General features: G+C 35.6%; 1 protein-coding gene across 2 annotated transcripts in view; it reads left to right on the forward strand.

The window, feature by feature from the left end:
- Window positions 1-14,984, forward strand: part of UNC13C (unc-13 homolog C) — a 133,749-nt gene that overhangs the window by 59,149 nt on the left and 59,616 nt on the right. For both annotated transcript variants that reach the window (XM_027736886.2, XM_027736887.2), the window contains exons 13-16: window positions 4,121-4,271; window positions 6,298-6,366; window positions 7,151-7,240; window positions 8,267-8,395. In XM_027736886.2, coding sequence (XP_027592687.1) covers window positions 4,121-4,271; window positions 6,298-6,366; window positions 7,151-7,240; window positions 8,267-8,395 — 439 coding nt within the window. The remainder of the gene's footprint in view (window positions 1-4,120; window positions 4,272-6,297; window positions 6,367-7,150; window positions 7,241-8,266; window positions 8,396-14,984) is intronic.

Consider the following 14,984-nt stretch of genomic DNA (forward strand, 5'->3'; position numbering starts at 1 on the left):
GCAACATTGCAAAAAGCACACAAATCGCCCATTAAACTAATTTTTTATTGATGGCATTTGCTTGCTGAGTACAGCACATCAATTTGCCTTCTTTCTTCACCAATTCACAGTAGCAGAAGTAGTGGAAGAATCACAGGCACTGCATGTTAGTCAAGAAATTGCATAAAAAGAAAGTTGGAGCAAGCAGGCCTGGTTTTAGATCTGGCTCTAGCTTAAACAATGCAATATTACTCTAAGATGTGTGAGACTTAACACTGTTTTCTGTGACATTTTCTACACACTAGAAATTGTTAATAACTCATGTTATTTGCTGCTCTTTTCAAAGATCTACAAAAGCAAGGAAGGAGGTTCCCTTTGGTTTATATGTGTTAGCAAACAGAAGAAAGCCAGGTGGCTTGCAGGTGGCTGATAACCTGAGTTATCAACACTCTCAGAGTCATGACCCATATTGCATGTGATATATTTAATAGGTTCTGTGAGCTTGAGAGATTTTAATTAAACAAGGGAGAGAAACAAAAGCCTGTCGCTTGATACTTTATCATCATTTTCACTAACACAGGTGAAATGGTGCAGTGATACAATGAGGACATAAACAAATTACACTAAGAGGTTTAAATTTTCCTCATGACAAATTGGTGCAATTTGGGACTATTTTAAATATAAGAGCTCAGTACAGGTCATGGGTAGCTCAGTGTGAAATGGTTGGAAGAACCTGCAGAAGACGCCGTGCCAAACTTAAAATGTCCACCAGAACTATTTTTCCGTGGTCTGTCATGTTCCCTGAAGGCAAATGGCACAATCTCAAAGGCTTCTCATATAGAGCTGCTGCTGACTGCCCCTTTTGCCTGCCTCCTCACACAGCAGACCATTCTGCCATGTTATAGGTATGACTCTAAGGCCAGTGGGGTTATTAGTACCTTCTTATCTCCCCATTGGGGTTACTCATACGCTAAAGGCCTTTAGGTCCACTAGAAAATTTTTGGAAATTAAAGGTCACCAGTAAAAGTGTATATTCATTATTTTGGTGTCATTTTTTTGAAAAATAATTCTATTCATTTGTACTTATATTTCTCAAAATTCATGTGATTAATATATCAGGAGAGATTTCCATTAACTTTGAAGGTTATCTTTCGTGGTAAGAATCACCTGACATCACTATTGTATTTTATTACAAAGGAAATTATTATTCTTCTACTTGACAGAAAACATGTGACATATAATGACAGGTTCTCCTAAGGGGTAGGGAGCTGTGTTGTGTTTTTGTCAGATTCACACAGTGGCATTTAAAAGTACTTCTTGAAAATACTGGCAGTGAATGAAAGGTTTGATAATATTATCCCATGAGCACATAGCTGGGAATGCTGAGTTCTGGTCCTGGCCCAAGTGATTGATTTGTGTGTAGATTTGAGCAGTTTCTCTGTTTTCTAAAACAGAGATGACAAAACTTACAGATCAACCTTACAGGAGGGCTGAGAAATGCTTGTAAAGCATTTTGAACATCACTACCGTGATACAACTTGTGTCAATATACATCACTACATTGGGGCAAGACTGTGTGATACATAAACCCAGCTTGAAAATACTTTAAAGAGAGTCTAATGGTAGAGAAAGCCCACCTGGCTTGGCCTAGAAAGGCTGCAAATACAGAAACACCACACATATGAGGACTGTAGCCTTAGATTCTCTTTAATATGTCAGAGATTTTGGATGATACTATAAAGTAGCAAAACATGAATACGTGCTGGGATTTTCTTTAGGTATTTTTACATACACAGTTAATTACTTGATTTTTTTTCCTTGGGAATTATGGTTTAAATTATAAGTGGATTTATCTTGAGTAAAATGCCAAAGAGTTAGAAAATTACCATTTTAGAAGTTTTCCTGCCAATTACCTTTCAATTACAGGATCAGTTGACATACATCTCCTGTGCTTTATTTTTTTTAGGAAAAATAAATAGAAAAATACTTTCATTTATAGATCACACACATGTTTGGAGCACTCACTGGTAATTAAAACACACTTTCAGTCTAGAGCACTTGAAAACTTTGGTCCTGCATTGACCACAGTGATCATGCAACTGTCGTGAGAGGTGGATGTGTTCAGCATCACATTTACCTTACTGCAAGTAGCTGATTCTATTTTCAATCTTTTCCCAGGTTCTGTCGCCTGTTTCATTGACTAAAGTGCTTGAGGAGAGCAGTTTGGTCAATAGTTTTGTGGTATCTGCCTCTGATATCTGGGTATGGAATGGATATCAAGTGCATTAATGAAGCCTGAATCCTGAGCCTGGGCCCTTGGGGAGTTTGAGAATTTTCTTTTTTAACACATCTGTGACCTGACACAGATTTCTGAAGTAAACTACAGTTGAGATGTCTCCTTTGCCAACTAAATGGAAGTGTTGGAGAGTACTTGGTTTGTAGTGGTGTGAGTGACTGACAGCCCAGGGCATCTTTTACGCCCATTTCTGAATCTATAGATGGGTATCTGTAGTAAAAGTCTGTGAACTGAGACAGGAGTACTGGAAAAGCAGAAGCAAAAGATACTTCATGTGATGCTGCCTTGTGATTCACTCCATTACCTCTAATTTCCCTTTTAAATCTATAGACTAACAGAACAAGAGTTGTTTGGTAGATGGAAAATTGCAGATTTCCCCAAAGGGTTATGAAAAAGGCATCTACAAATACACTTAAGGCATCTGCAAATATACGGAGTCAGTGACATGGGGGACTTGTTGACAACAAAATACTGTTGTCTCTTCAGCAGAAGCAAGTTTCTGCAGCCCTGGAACATCAGAAAGCAGGATTATAATTAATAGGGTCAGTCACAATAGCAGATTGAAGCAAGTTAGAGGACTGCTGAGAGAATGAGCGGGTATCAGAAAGAATAATGCAGGTAGAGTGAGTTTGTGTGCAGGCTTGGAAGAAAGTATGAAGAGCTCATTTTTTATAGCTTTAGGAACAGGAATCCAAATGCAAGATGAAAATACTCTTGAATGATGTCTTGAAAGACGATATGGGCAGTGACAGCAGTAAAGGGTACTTGGCCTAAGTCCAGCAGGATGGAGTTCAGTCATACCTTGTGTTAATTTTTTTCTTGGAAGGGCACTAGTGCCCAGGTGGTTCAGGCCCAGCACACTGCTCTGCCTTATGCTCCTGAGGAAAAACAGGAGAGAGGAGCCAGAGTCTCCAGCTAAGAGGAGCATGTGGCCAAATCAGGACCTTCAGTCATAGAGAGAGCTCCAGAGTGACTGGAGTTTCTTCATCCTTTTCTGTAGGACTGTACACTCATTTTCACCATCATCTTCTCTGCCTAATCCCCCTCATTCTCTTTCCTATCTATGTACATTTACTCTTTATCCCTTTATCTCCTTCCCAGCCCTGCCTAACTATAAATCTTGACATCAGGAATTTATGTCTCTTTTCACTCTCCTCATGCGTTAGATCTTTCACCCGTCTTATCTCTCATGTTTTCTTGTGTTGTAAACTCCTTGTATGCTACAATCCGGCATCTCCTGCTTTGTTAAACAAGTAAACAGTGCTGCTGCTGCTACATTGCAACTCTGGTTTGGGCTGCTTTGGGTTTAACAGACTGATTACCTAAATTTTACTGCCCTGAATCAAAGTGGAACAATTTCAGTTATGGCCTAAATCAAATCAAGGTGGACCCAGAAGTTGCTTTCATCAATAATGTAGTTTAAAATAAAAGCTACACAAAAATGCTTGAGTCTTTTTGTTGGCAACAGTTAAATCCTTTTATGCTGTAGATCTCTGTGGCTTTTTATGTTGATAAGTTTTTTGTTTTTTTTTTTTTTTTGGTTTTAAGTTTTTGTTAGTAATGAACATTTTGCTTAGTAGTAATTAAGATAGTTAAATCATGGTTTTTTGTTTAGGATTAACAGGGTAAGAACCAAATGCGAATTTGATGTGTTCATTTTGCAAATATTAGTGTGAAGGAAGTAGCAATTATATCAAACATGTCTGGATTTTCCTCATATGCATCTGCACAACTTTCCATGAGGTAGCTTGAAAGTTACATCACTGGAGCTGAAAAGAAATTGTGGTGAGAAAACGAACAGATTCCTTGCCACCTTTAATAACTGTTGGTTTATTTGAATTGCAGGCACTTTTCCTGTCTATCTTCTAAATATATGTGCCCTGGTGTTCCAGCAGTTATGAGCACATTGTTGGCCAATATAAATGCTTTCTATGCTCATACCACAGCAGCAACTAATGTATCTGCCTCAGATCGCTTTGCTGCTACTAACTTTGGGGTAAGTGGACTTTCTTTTTTAATAGAATTCTAGTCTTCTCTCTTTTTTTTTTTTAAGGCTGATATCAAAGGTATTTTTGATTTAACAGTTTTCATAAAATACCATTTATTGACATGAAATAAAATATTAATCATAATTGAAATTTATTAAACACAAATTACAGTTGTTTCAAGTAGTGATAGAGGTACTAGCACTCTTCTTCAGTATTAGAATAGTAGCGACATTGTGAATTTTAGGATTTTCAAGACAACATTATGAAATTGTACATTTGGGTGAGTAAACCAGGAAAGACTTAATTTTGGTTTTGCTTTTGTCTTCCCATCAGAAGTCAGAAACATAATTATCAGATTATCATCAGTAAATAAATGCAGTTCCTGCCTGGAAAAATGTGTAAATTTTTAGTTTTGCAAAGAATATTTGCTCTGGATGCTAAAACAAATTTTGGTGGAAATGCCCACATATAAATTTAGCCAGGGCTGGGTCTTTAGTTTGGAGACAGCTTGTTCTTGAACTGGAACCTTATCTCCTGCTGCTAGAGATTAGCTTTGAAAGAGGAATATTAACCTGGCTCCTTCACTTTAAAGGAAAACATTTTATGGTCAAAAATCGATATTAGAACATTTGTGATTCAATTATTGTATTACCATGACAGTACAGTATTTCTTTGTTCTTACTCAGGTTTTCCTTTTAGAGCAGATTGATGGGTTTTTATGGAATGACTCCATACTGTTGTTGAAACCAGGCTTCTCTTTCAATGTTCAAGCTCTATTAGACCTTTGAGTTTGATGCAACTTTTGAAATTTAGAATGTTTCTACTGGATTTTTTATTCTTTTTTTCCCATTTTTCTAATGATCAGAACTACTTTTATCCTCAGAGATTAAGTCCTTTCTCTGATGTTAATGCCAGTTTAACTTTGACGCAATTCCAATCCAATTCATAGTTCAACAGATGGGTGGAAAAAGAGTAGTAAGCATCACTAATAGAGATTTGGAGCTCTTTTTTCAGACAATTGACTTATAGGCAAAATATTAGATTATTTTTCTCTCTTGGGTCAAAAGGCATTTGTTAGTGAATAGCTGCATATCATTCATCAAAAAGAACATCTCAAATTCAAGTCCTCAGGCTACAGCTGGGAATGATTTGGCTGACTGAATATTTCAGTACAGATTTATAACATGACAAAAAGTTCCCTTTTGATTGATCCCTTAAGGGAACTGTGCCAAATTAGTGACTCTTGGTGTAGGTTAGTACTCCGCTGATGAGAGACAGTGCACAAAGACTATTTTCAAATTACTGCCGATCATATTTGGGGAGGGTGTGGGTACAATCGGTTCATCCTGAGAGGTATCAGATCTTGCTACTTCCAGAAGTCTGCTGCTTTCACATAGGCTGCCGGGGATTTCTGCACACTTTTGTGCAGCAGACTAGGGAATATGTTCTAATATGGTGTTTAGAAACTCTCATTAGTATTACTACTCAGCTGGATATCTCACAGCAAAATATTTTCACTGCACCTTCATCTGTCATGATAACAAGTTGATCTCCACATTTGAGACAGAAAACTATGACGGCACAGTATTAGTATTACTTAGCTTATTCCTACAAAAGTCACTGTTTCTGAAGTATAATTTTCAATCATACTTTTATGCCAAATTCTGCTGTAAATGAGCGTGATTTCTCACTCATTAAAGAGAGGGGGAAGTGCTTTCTTCAAGAGTGTAAGCAATCACAAGGTAAATAAAAGAAAGGGAAATACTGCATCAGATAGTCTGTTACCTCACTAATGCATTGCACAGCTGCAGTTTAATGCATACCAGGTAAATCTCAATATAGGATAGAAAGGGAAAATCAAGTGAAAAAAGATGTATTGCCTGGCCTTGAAACACAGATATTTCAAACCAGCATTTATATATGAAACAATGGAAAACAAACTGATTTTCCAATAAGTTAAAAGTGAATAGCAGCTTTCTGAAACCCCACCAGTTACAGGAACCTGCAAAATCTGTTCTTGTTTTCTTTTTCCAGAGAGAAAAGTTCATAAAACTGCTGGATCAATTGCACAATTCTCTGAGGATTGATTTATCCAAATACAGGGTATGTACAATGTATTCTATCTAGAGCTGACATGAGACGCCAAATTCTTTGGAACAAAAATTTACAGAATTCAAGCAGTTAAACAACAATATTTTTCCAATTTGAAAAAAAAAAAAGTAAAGGGAAAAAAAAGGGGGAGGAAAAAAAAAAGAAAGAAAAGAAAAACTTAGTATTTTTTTTCCGAAAGGTAAGAATGGGTCAAGGGATGAGCCAGACATTCAAGAAAGAGTATGATTCAACAACTTTGATTAAATTAGTCTATAATTAAGTTAATTCATCTGGGAATGCTACCCAGATAATATCGTAGCATGAGGTTATTTGACCCATGTTGCGTTAGTAGGAACCCATTTAAATAACACTACTTCCCATCAGTCTGTTAGCCCAGAGATCATAGCAAAAATTATATATGTTATTTCCTCACTAAGATTACTACTTCATTTATGCCCACAAGTGATGCATGTGCCATGAAAACTGATAAATTATTTAAATTAGCAACAGTTTCCAGTCTTTTTGTAGTATTTTTTTACTCCATTCATGTTTTGGAAATATAACACTAGTTTTAATCTTGATATTACAAATACAGGAGCATTATAAGAAATGTTCCTAGTCATGTCAAAGGGATACTTGTCACTGACTTCCTCACAGGCAGAATTCAGGCAACATGGGAACACCTCTAATCCTTCCAAGCAGCATCTTAGTTTTCCTAGAGGGTTTTTAACTAGTTGTTCAAGGATCTTACCTGTAACCAAAATTTTGCACTCTTCCTCTCTTCCTGATTCACCAGGATAATTTTCCTGCCAGCAATTCTGAAAGACTCCAGGATCTTAAATCAACTGTGGACCTGCTTACCAGCATTACTTTTTTTCGGATGAAGGTATTGTCCTTTATTTGCAGAATGACTCCAGATTAAAAAAAAAAAAAATTAAAAGCTGTTACCATTTATTTTCCAGGACAATCATACTCTAGTTAATACTCCTAATCAATCTCCTTTGATTTTAATTTAAATCTTTCAGGTTACTGATGATAATTGAAGGAAAGTCATTTTATTCATACTTTGTATTCACAATGTGATAAAAGTCGTTATTTAAAAAAATAAACAACTATATTTTCCTTTTTTAACTATATTGTTACATCTCCTGAAGAAAACAAACATCTTTTTAATGAGTTTAAAATCAAACCACATAAAGCAAACTCAGTTAAATTCCTTAGGAACATGTATCATATAGAATAATGTTTTCTTAGTAACATCATAAAATCAGAAGTCAAACAGCAAAATAGGTCTGATAACTCTATTTGCCTTAGTAACTCCAAAGGTTGATATCTAAGTGATCACGTACTGAAATATTTTGGAATGGAATGATACTTATTAATGTTACTGAAGGAAAAAACAGAAACACAAAACAACAGTTGTAATAGTATGTGATTTTACTGCATTAGGCACTACATAAAGAGAATTAAAATAATCCCTTAAGTTAAAGTTGAAATTAATGTATCCTAAAGTGGAGGGAAAAGCTGAACCCTTTGCTCTAAAAATTAAAGTGCTATTTGGCTGATATTCTTATTCAGAGGAAAGCATGTAATTTTATGGTTTAATTATTTCCTAAATAATCAAAGAACTTTCAGTATGCAAACCCTAAGATGTAAAGGTGTAAACCCTGGGGTCTCTTTCAACATATGAGTAATTTCATTCAAATAAAACTTAGCGATACAATCTGCTTGCCTAACTTAAGCATGTGTTTTAATGCATCTTTGAATATCATCTTAAGTCAAAACAATTTTAATTTTTTTTTTATTATATTTCAAAGCTTTTCATCCTGTGTGGCAGGACTATATTCAATGATTGGATTTGCTGTGTTCCATGTAATTCTGACATTCTACCATTTACCAAATATTTTATTAGGTCCTGGAATTGCAGAGCCCACCTCGAGCCAGTACTGTGGTGAAAGATTGTGTAAGAGCCTGCCTGGACTCAACTTATAAATACATTTTTGACAATTGCTACGATCTCTACTCCCAATTAGTGGATCAGGTAAGGTCAATATGAACTTGTTTCTTGCTCATTCATTATTGTTAGTTTACCTTAAGTGAATAGAAAGCCTTCCAGTGTTCCTTCATATCAGAGCTCTCAGGTTGTTTTCATTTTATTTATGGTTGAAAGAGCAATATATCATAAATACACCCACAGACAGCTATGAACTCAAAAATGTTTACCAAGCTGAGTTTCAAAACAAGCATGTTAACTTATAATTGAGTCATCGCATCAGATATGACTGTAAAATTGTCCAGTGGTTTTAGGGAAGATGACATTAGATTGATTACTTTTCATTTAAGATCTGTAACTGGAAAATAATTTTCGAAGACCTAATATTTTACTTTAGCAGCTTTAGAAAAAAAAAATATTATAATTTGCTGAAAATTATATACTGTCTTTCCAGCCTTATATTTTAACATATATAATGCATGCTTGGATCCAAGCTTTAGTAACAACTTTAAGAAAGCAGAGGATAATTCTAAAACAATTCTTAATATTAGTCTGTCAGGCTGAACTGTCAATGCAAAATAATTATAGCATTTGTTGTATTCCAAATGTGATTCAAAATCTTTGAGAATGTTGCTTATTTTTTTCCTACTATATGGCCAGAGTTCATTCTATAACATTAAAATTAAGAACTGTCTTAAAGGAGCATCACTGCTTTATCACATTACCTCTTGTTTCTTGAATTTTCTTTCTGGATGGTACACTGAAAAAATGGTATTACAGTGACTGTTCCACCCTTGAATAGGATTATTTGTTTGACAAAAGCACGTTTTCTGTGTAGTATATAATTAACAGGAACACTCATACTATTGATATGAGACATCAAATTTCATCTGAAAGTACATTTTATTTGAATCCAAAATATTAATTACTATATTTCAGGAAAGGTAGTATATGCTATTTATTCAACTTTTCTGAAACGAGAATTTATTTTCTAATGTTGGATTCCTGCTATGTGAGAAAATTTATCTGTAGCTTTGAACATACAAATTTCTCACCAGCACCATGAGCACTCCACACCCTTAGTGCTCGTGGATGTGTTTATCCTACAAAATATTGTAAGCTGAGTAGGAGTATCAAGTAGTAGAAGGAGCAGCTTCAGGCATCACATCTATTTACATCATAAACTGCTCTGTTTTCTTGCTAATGTTTACTCTGCAGCAATTTGATCTTGTCTGTTAAATATAATATGAAGTGCTGCTACACTGGGTATTACATAAGTCTGCAGTTCATCAGCAGATTCCAGCAATTTTAGTAAACAGCTAAAAGTGGTCTTACTTCTGCAAAGCATTGTAACACCTGCAAAAGCTTATCTGTAGTCAAAAAAATTCACTGCTTTTTTCTCTGAATTCATAAAACAGTTTAGCCTGTCTATTTTAAAAGATGGTTTTAAAATGCAGGGATATTATAGTCCTTCTGTTTGGTAGCGAATGTAAAACACACTTAAGTGATGGTCCTCTCCAAATTTCTTTTTTGAAGCAGGATAGGCAATGTCATTATATTATTTTTCTCTCACCCACCTCTACTTAAAGATAACTCCTTAATATAGGATAAAGGTATCTACTTAAAGATGTGAACTCCTGAAATAAAATAAATAAATAAAAAATCCACAAGCATTCACTCAGTTGGAAAACTGAATTGACTGCATTTCACTGTATTTCTATGTTTCTTGTGTTCTTTTTCACAGTATCTCCAGCAGGGGTGGTTTTACATAGAAACGTTAAGCAGACAAGTGTCTATAGAATTACAATCATTAGGAAGTGCAAGAAACTTCAGTGAAGATTTGTAAAAAAACCCAAAATTAAAATACAAATAAATAGATTGCATTCAAAATAATTAATTGCTAGCAGTAATCAAACAACAATCATATATAATCTTAATGCCAGACAAAACTTTGTTTCACAGCTGGTGGGAGGCAATTCTGAGAAATATAATTAGTCTAGCTTTAATAGAGAGATGAGTAAAATAATTCAAATTACTATGTGAATTCTGCATCAACTCTAGAGTTGTACAAGGGAACTGTGTTCGCCATTATCCTCTTATAGTTTCCTATCAATATATCCACATGTACATTTGCTTTTAGGAACAGCTGAGTATACAGCTTGTTCAAACCTATAGCTCTGGAGGTTTTCCAGTGAATCCAGGTGACTGCCTTGTGGTACCACTGTTATAATAATGAAGCAGTAAACAATATTTTAATTAACATTTCATTAGCTTTGTGTCCAAACCCCTTAGTCCAACTACACCATATTCCACCCTTAAGCCTTCTTTATTACCCATTCTCCTATCTCTGCCTACCTCCCTGTCAGATCAGGTCTCCTCCTCTCAGAGGCAGGAAGGCAGTTCATCCCACCGTGGAGGTGTAGCACAGGAGGCTCATGTTTTAGCTGCACAGCTGAGGTTTGAGCTGTGAGTGCTGAGAACTGAAATCAATGAACCCCAAAGCAACAAGAAATGGTTCAGATGCAGGTCAGCACCTGCTCTCACTCAGGGGAAAGCCTGGCAGCTGCTGTCCTGCCCAGGCCCACGGGGCGCCCAGGGGGTAGATCTCTGTGTAACTCATGTCAGCCATCACCTGCCTTTGCTTTTGTCTGCAACCTGAAACTCTCAGAGATGCCTGCCACAGTAGCTCTAGAAAATATGTTTAATGTCTGGATGTGTGTCATTGTTTGATTTTTGGGGTGAAAATAGAATGATGAACGATGTCCTTGAGAGTGCCCAAGCTGGAGTTTTGGGGAATTTATCACTCTAAGAAGCGCAACAAGTAAATTACAAAATATGCTCGGCAGCCTCTCTTTTTATTACCCTCTACCTTTGTGTCAGACACACAATCACTGTTATAAAGCTAATGTCTTGCAGCAAAATATCACCCTGGGGAACAGCTATATTTCCTGGGGTGAAGCACAGCAAATGTTAGCAGCATGCAAAAATATCATACTACAGTTCCACACCAGAATACAAGGAACAGCTGATGGCAAAATACAAATGAGTCCTACAGAGAGTAAAACATGACAGCCTGACAGTCTCACTGACATGTATATTACTGTCCTCATTGTTCCAGACGAAGCCCTCTGATGAGGAGCTACCTAGTTCCTTTTGCAGCAGATGCAGTATTCTCTCTTTTTAATTAACACTGATCTGAGTGAAGTGTTTAGTCTCCCTATGTGGAAAAAAAAAAGACTTGGAAAAGTAGTTTTGGAAGCACTTTGATAACTTGCTGACTTAACTTACAGGAGAGTGGAACAAGATGATCTTTGATGTCCCTTCCAACCCAAACAATTCTATGATTCTGTAATGATTTTATGAATAGGGATTCAGTTTCAAATAAGAAAACACTTTAGGAGTTAGTTACTGTGCAACAGCATTGCTCAGGGAAATTTCTCACAGGCTGTGAATGATGTTGAGTGTCTGCAAATAGTTTCTGGTTTTCATTATTTTACATACATAAAAACAGAAAAAGAAATAAAAATTATATAAAATTCTAAAAATAGATGTGTGCGATATATAAATGTCTATATATGTGTATGTTTGATATATAATGCATATTGTATATCCCCTGGGGATTCTTAACGTCTTCCAAATGAAGTAATATTAACTAAGCAGTTTAAAAATACAGAAGTACAGTTAAAATTAATATTTCATCATCTAAGACTGGTATATAAAATAGCCTTCTGTAGCCTCATGCTAATCAGGGCTACTGTGCTGGTTGCCATTCAGTTTTCACTCCATCACTCTTTATATAGAAAATATTATATTGTGAAACGTAGCTTGGGGTATTAGACAGCCATAGATAAGTTCCTGATATCATAGGATTGGACTTTGAATCAAAGTCACACAGATACTAACGTGTATTGATTGCACATAACAAAATAAAAACAAAGCAATATAAACCCAGACATTCATTCTACAAACTGGTAAAATCAATGACGAGAGAAGTTGAAAGGCCTGTGTACCTCAGATCAGCCTTTACAGATTTGTCTCAGGGTAATACAGATGTAGATTTTAATTCTGCTTCCCACCGTGCCTGCAGTTGCTTTCTCCACCTTCAGTCAGTGTTTCAGAGTATAAAATATGTTTGCTTGTCAACAGTTTAGCCTTTTTTTTACTTGAACTTGGAAAAATCCCTCTATATTTTATTTTTCTATTATCGAAGTCCCAGCAACTGATTTTGATGGCTCTGTGCTGCATGATCCATTGTTACACATATGAATTCAGTTCATATATGCAAATACATATATATAGTCATATATATATATACTCATATATATAGTAAAAGGAAGCTGAGAAAACATGGTTTAATGCAAGTCAAGAATTTATTTTGATACATATCCTATGAAAAATTGCTCTTACTTCCTCTTTCAGATTTTGGTATCTTCTATGGCAAAAGACAAAGAGTTATAAATCACCTAGTTTGGATGTTACATTAAAAAAAAAAACCACATAGAATCTGCACTATTTCCTGTGTTTGTAAATCTTTAGTGAATAATATGACTTCTCTCTAAAGATGTTTTTCTTATAAGGTGTTTGCTACAACTTTAGAGTGATCCTAAATATAAGAAGTAGCCAAGTCAATTAACATGAGTGTATAAAAACCTGTATTGACATGTCTTGATGGTAAGACATCATCTGGTATTATTGTCTGTTTGATCTGCCAGCAGAAGCCTCTCAGGAATATCACTGTTTTGCCTTTGGCCAGTTGTTGAGCTTTTAAGTACAAGACATCTTATGGCATTTCATGGATCTGTGCATGGGACAGCACTACCTCCCAAGTGACATCAAGATATTTTAAGTGGTTTTACTTTCCTAAATGAAAAGAGTGGTGAAAAAGAAAGTGATTCTGCTAATTGGCAAACTTTCATTCGTATCAGTATTCCTGAAAGGTTTCTTGGTTACTGTAAGTGCCATCTGTGATTTTAGCTTGTTCAGTGCTGGATCAAACAAAAACAAAAGACAGGACACTTCACAAAATTATTCTTTTTAAAAGTCAAGAATCATGAATAGCTTTTGTTTAATTACTGATTTTGTCATCTTGATATATTGAGATTTTTCTCTTCCTCTTGACCTTTGCAGTTTTATTTTTAAAAAATTCTCAGTATTGTTAATATCCTCTGCAATGATACGCAGTGTTTAGTGGCTCATATGTCTTCTCACTGTATTCGTGCCAACATAGCACTAATTGGGTATATCAGGTATATTAGTATATCAGCAGTTCATATTCTTATACTGACAGTTTCTTCTAATGAATATAACTAGAGTGAGAAAAAAGACTGTTACTATTACCAAGATAAGCTTCTTCCACTTAATAGACCACACAGTTAACTATGTTTATACTCCAGAAACTCGGTCTGTAAGCTATTGTAAGTGTATATTTTGCCTCTGTACAACCTAATCTAATCTTGGCATTTAAAAGCCCCTTTACACAACTTCTGCACAGCCTGTAAATACTCTGTACTAAGTAGATGTGTATGGTATTATTTCCTAAAGGGAGAGGACCCATATCATGGAGAATTGGTTGGATGTGGGACTAAATCACAGGACCGAGACATGAGTTATTATGATCACAGTTACAAAATTAGAGAAGATAATTGCTTGTTTTTTCAGTTTTTTGAGACCACAGTGAAGGAAAAACTTGCTCTTTTATGTAGTAAGGGGGTGTTCTTACTGACTGTTCACAACACACTGATGATGAACCCATGTCACCAAAGCTGACTTCAGCAAAGCAGTTTGGAAATCAAACTTGCAGTGCCTCTAAAAAGTGTTTCTTTTAGTTACAAAAATGTTAAAATGCAAGTATAATTATATGATGTTGTGCCCCCACTCACTTCTTCTACAATGTTAATGCTGTTTACTGTTCCTCTCAGTCATGTCAATAGAAACATTTTGAAGTCAAACACACTACACCACTGAAAATTTTTTTTCTATATGAAAATAGCTTGTTCTCAAGTTATTTTTTATTCCAAGATGGAGCTTTCTTCTGTTGTTTTTTCAACCCTGCAACTACTCAATGCAACCAAATTTCCAGCATTGTTTTACCCCATTATAATGGCACTGCACCAACCCTGCCAGAGTTGGAGAAGCATTTGGACAATGCTGTCAGACACAGGGTGTGATTTTTTTGGGGTTGCCCTGCGCAAGGCCAGGAGTTGGACTCAATGATCCTTGTGGGTCCCTTCCAGCTCAGGGTATTCTATGTTTCTATAATGCTTCCATGAAGGTATCTGTTGCTAGAAACCACATAAAACAAATAACAATGCCAACTATGCTAACAATGTCAAACCAGCTGGAACGATTCTGGGTGTTTCTAATACACTAGTTAGACTTTAGGATAAAGAATTGAAATTACCTCTGGGCATGGGCAGAGTATGCACTTTTATTTCAAGGCACACAACTCCATCTGTTAATGTGAGACTATTTTAAAAATACCTTCTCTGGGGCTTTTGAAAGGACCATATTGATTTTTGAGAGATATATGTTTCAGAGAATTTTTGTAGAAAGAGCCTCCTTATGCAACTACTACTTTGTAAATTAGTTACTTTTTACTATCTCTATTAAAAAAATGAATTTCGCATTCTGTGATTCA

This window comes from Pipra filicauda, unplaced genomic scaffold, assembly GCF_003945595.2.
Source record: "Pipra filicauda isolate LSUMZ 115617 unplaced genomic scaffold, ASM394559v2 scaffold7_size6619720_pilon, whole genome shotgun sequence".
NCBI lineage: Eukaryota > Metazoa > Chordata > Aves > Passeriformes > Pipridae > Pipra > Pipra filicauda.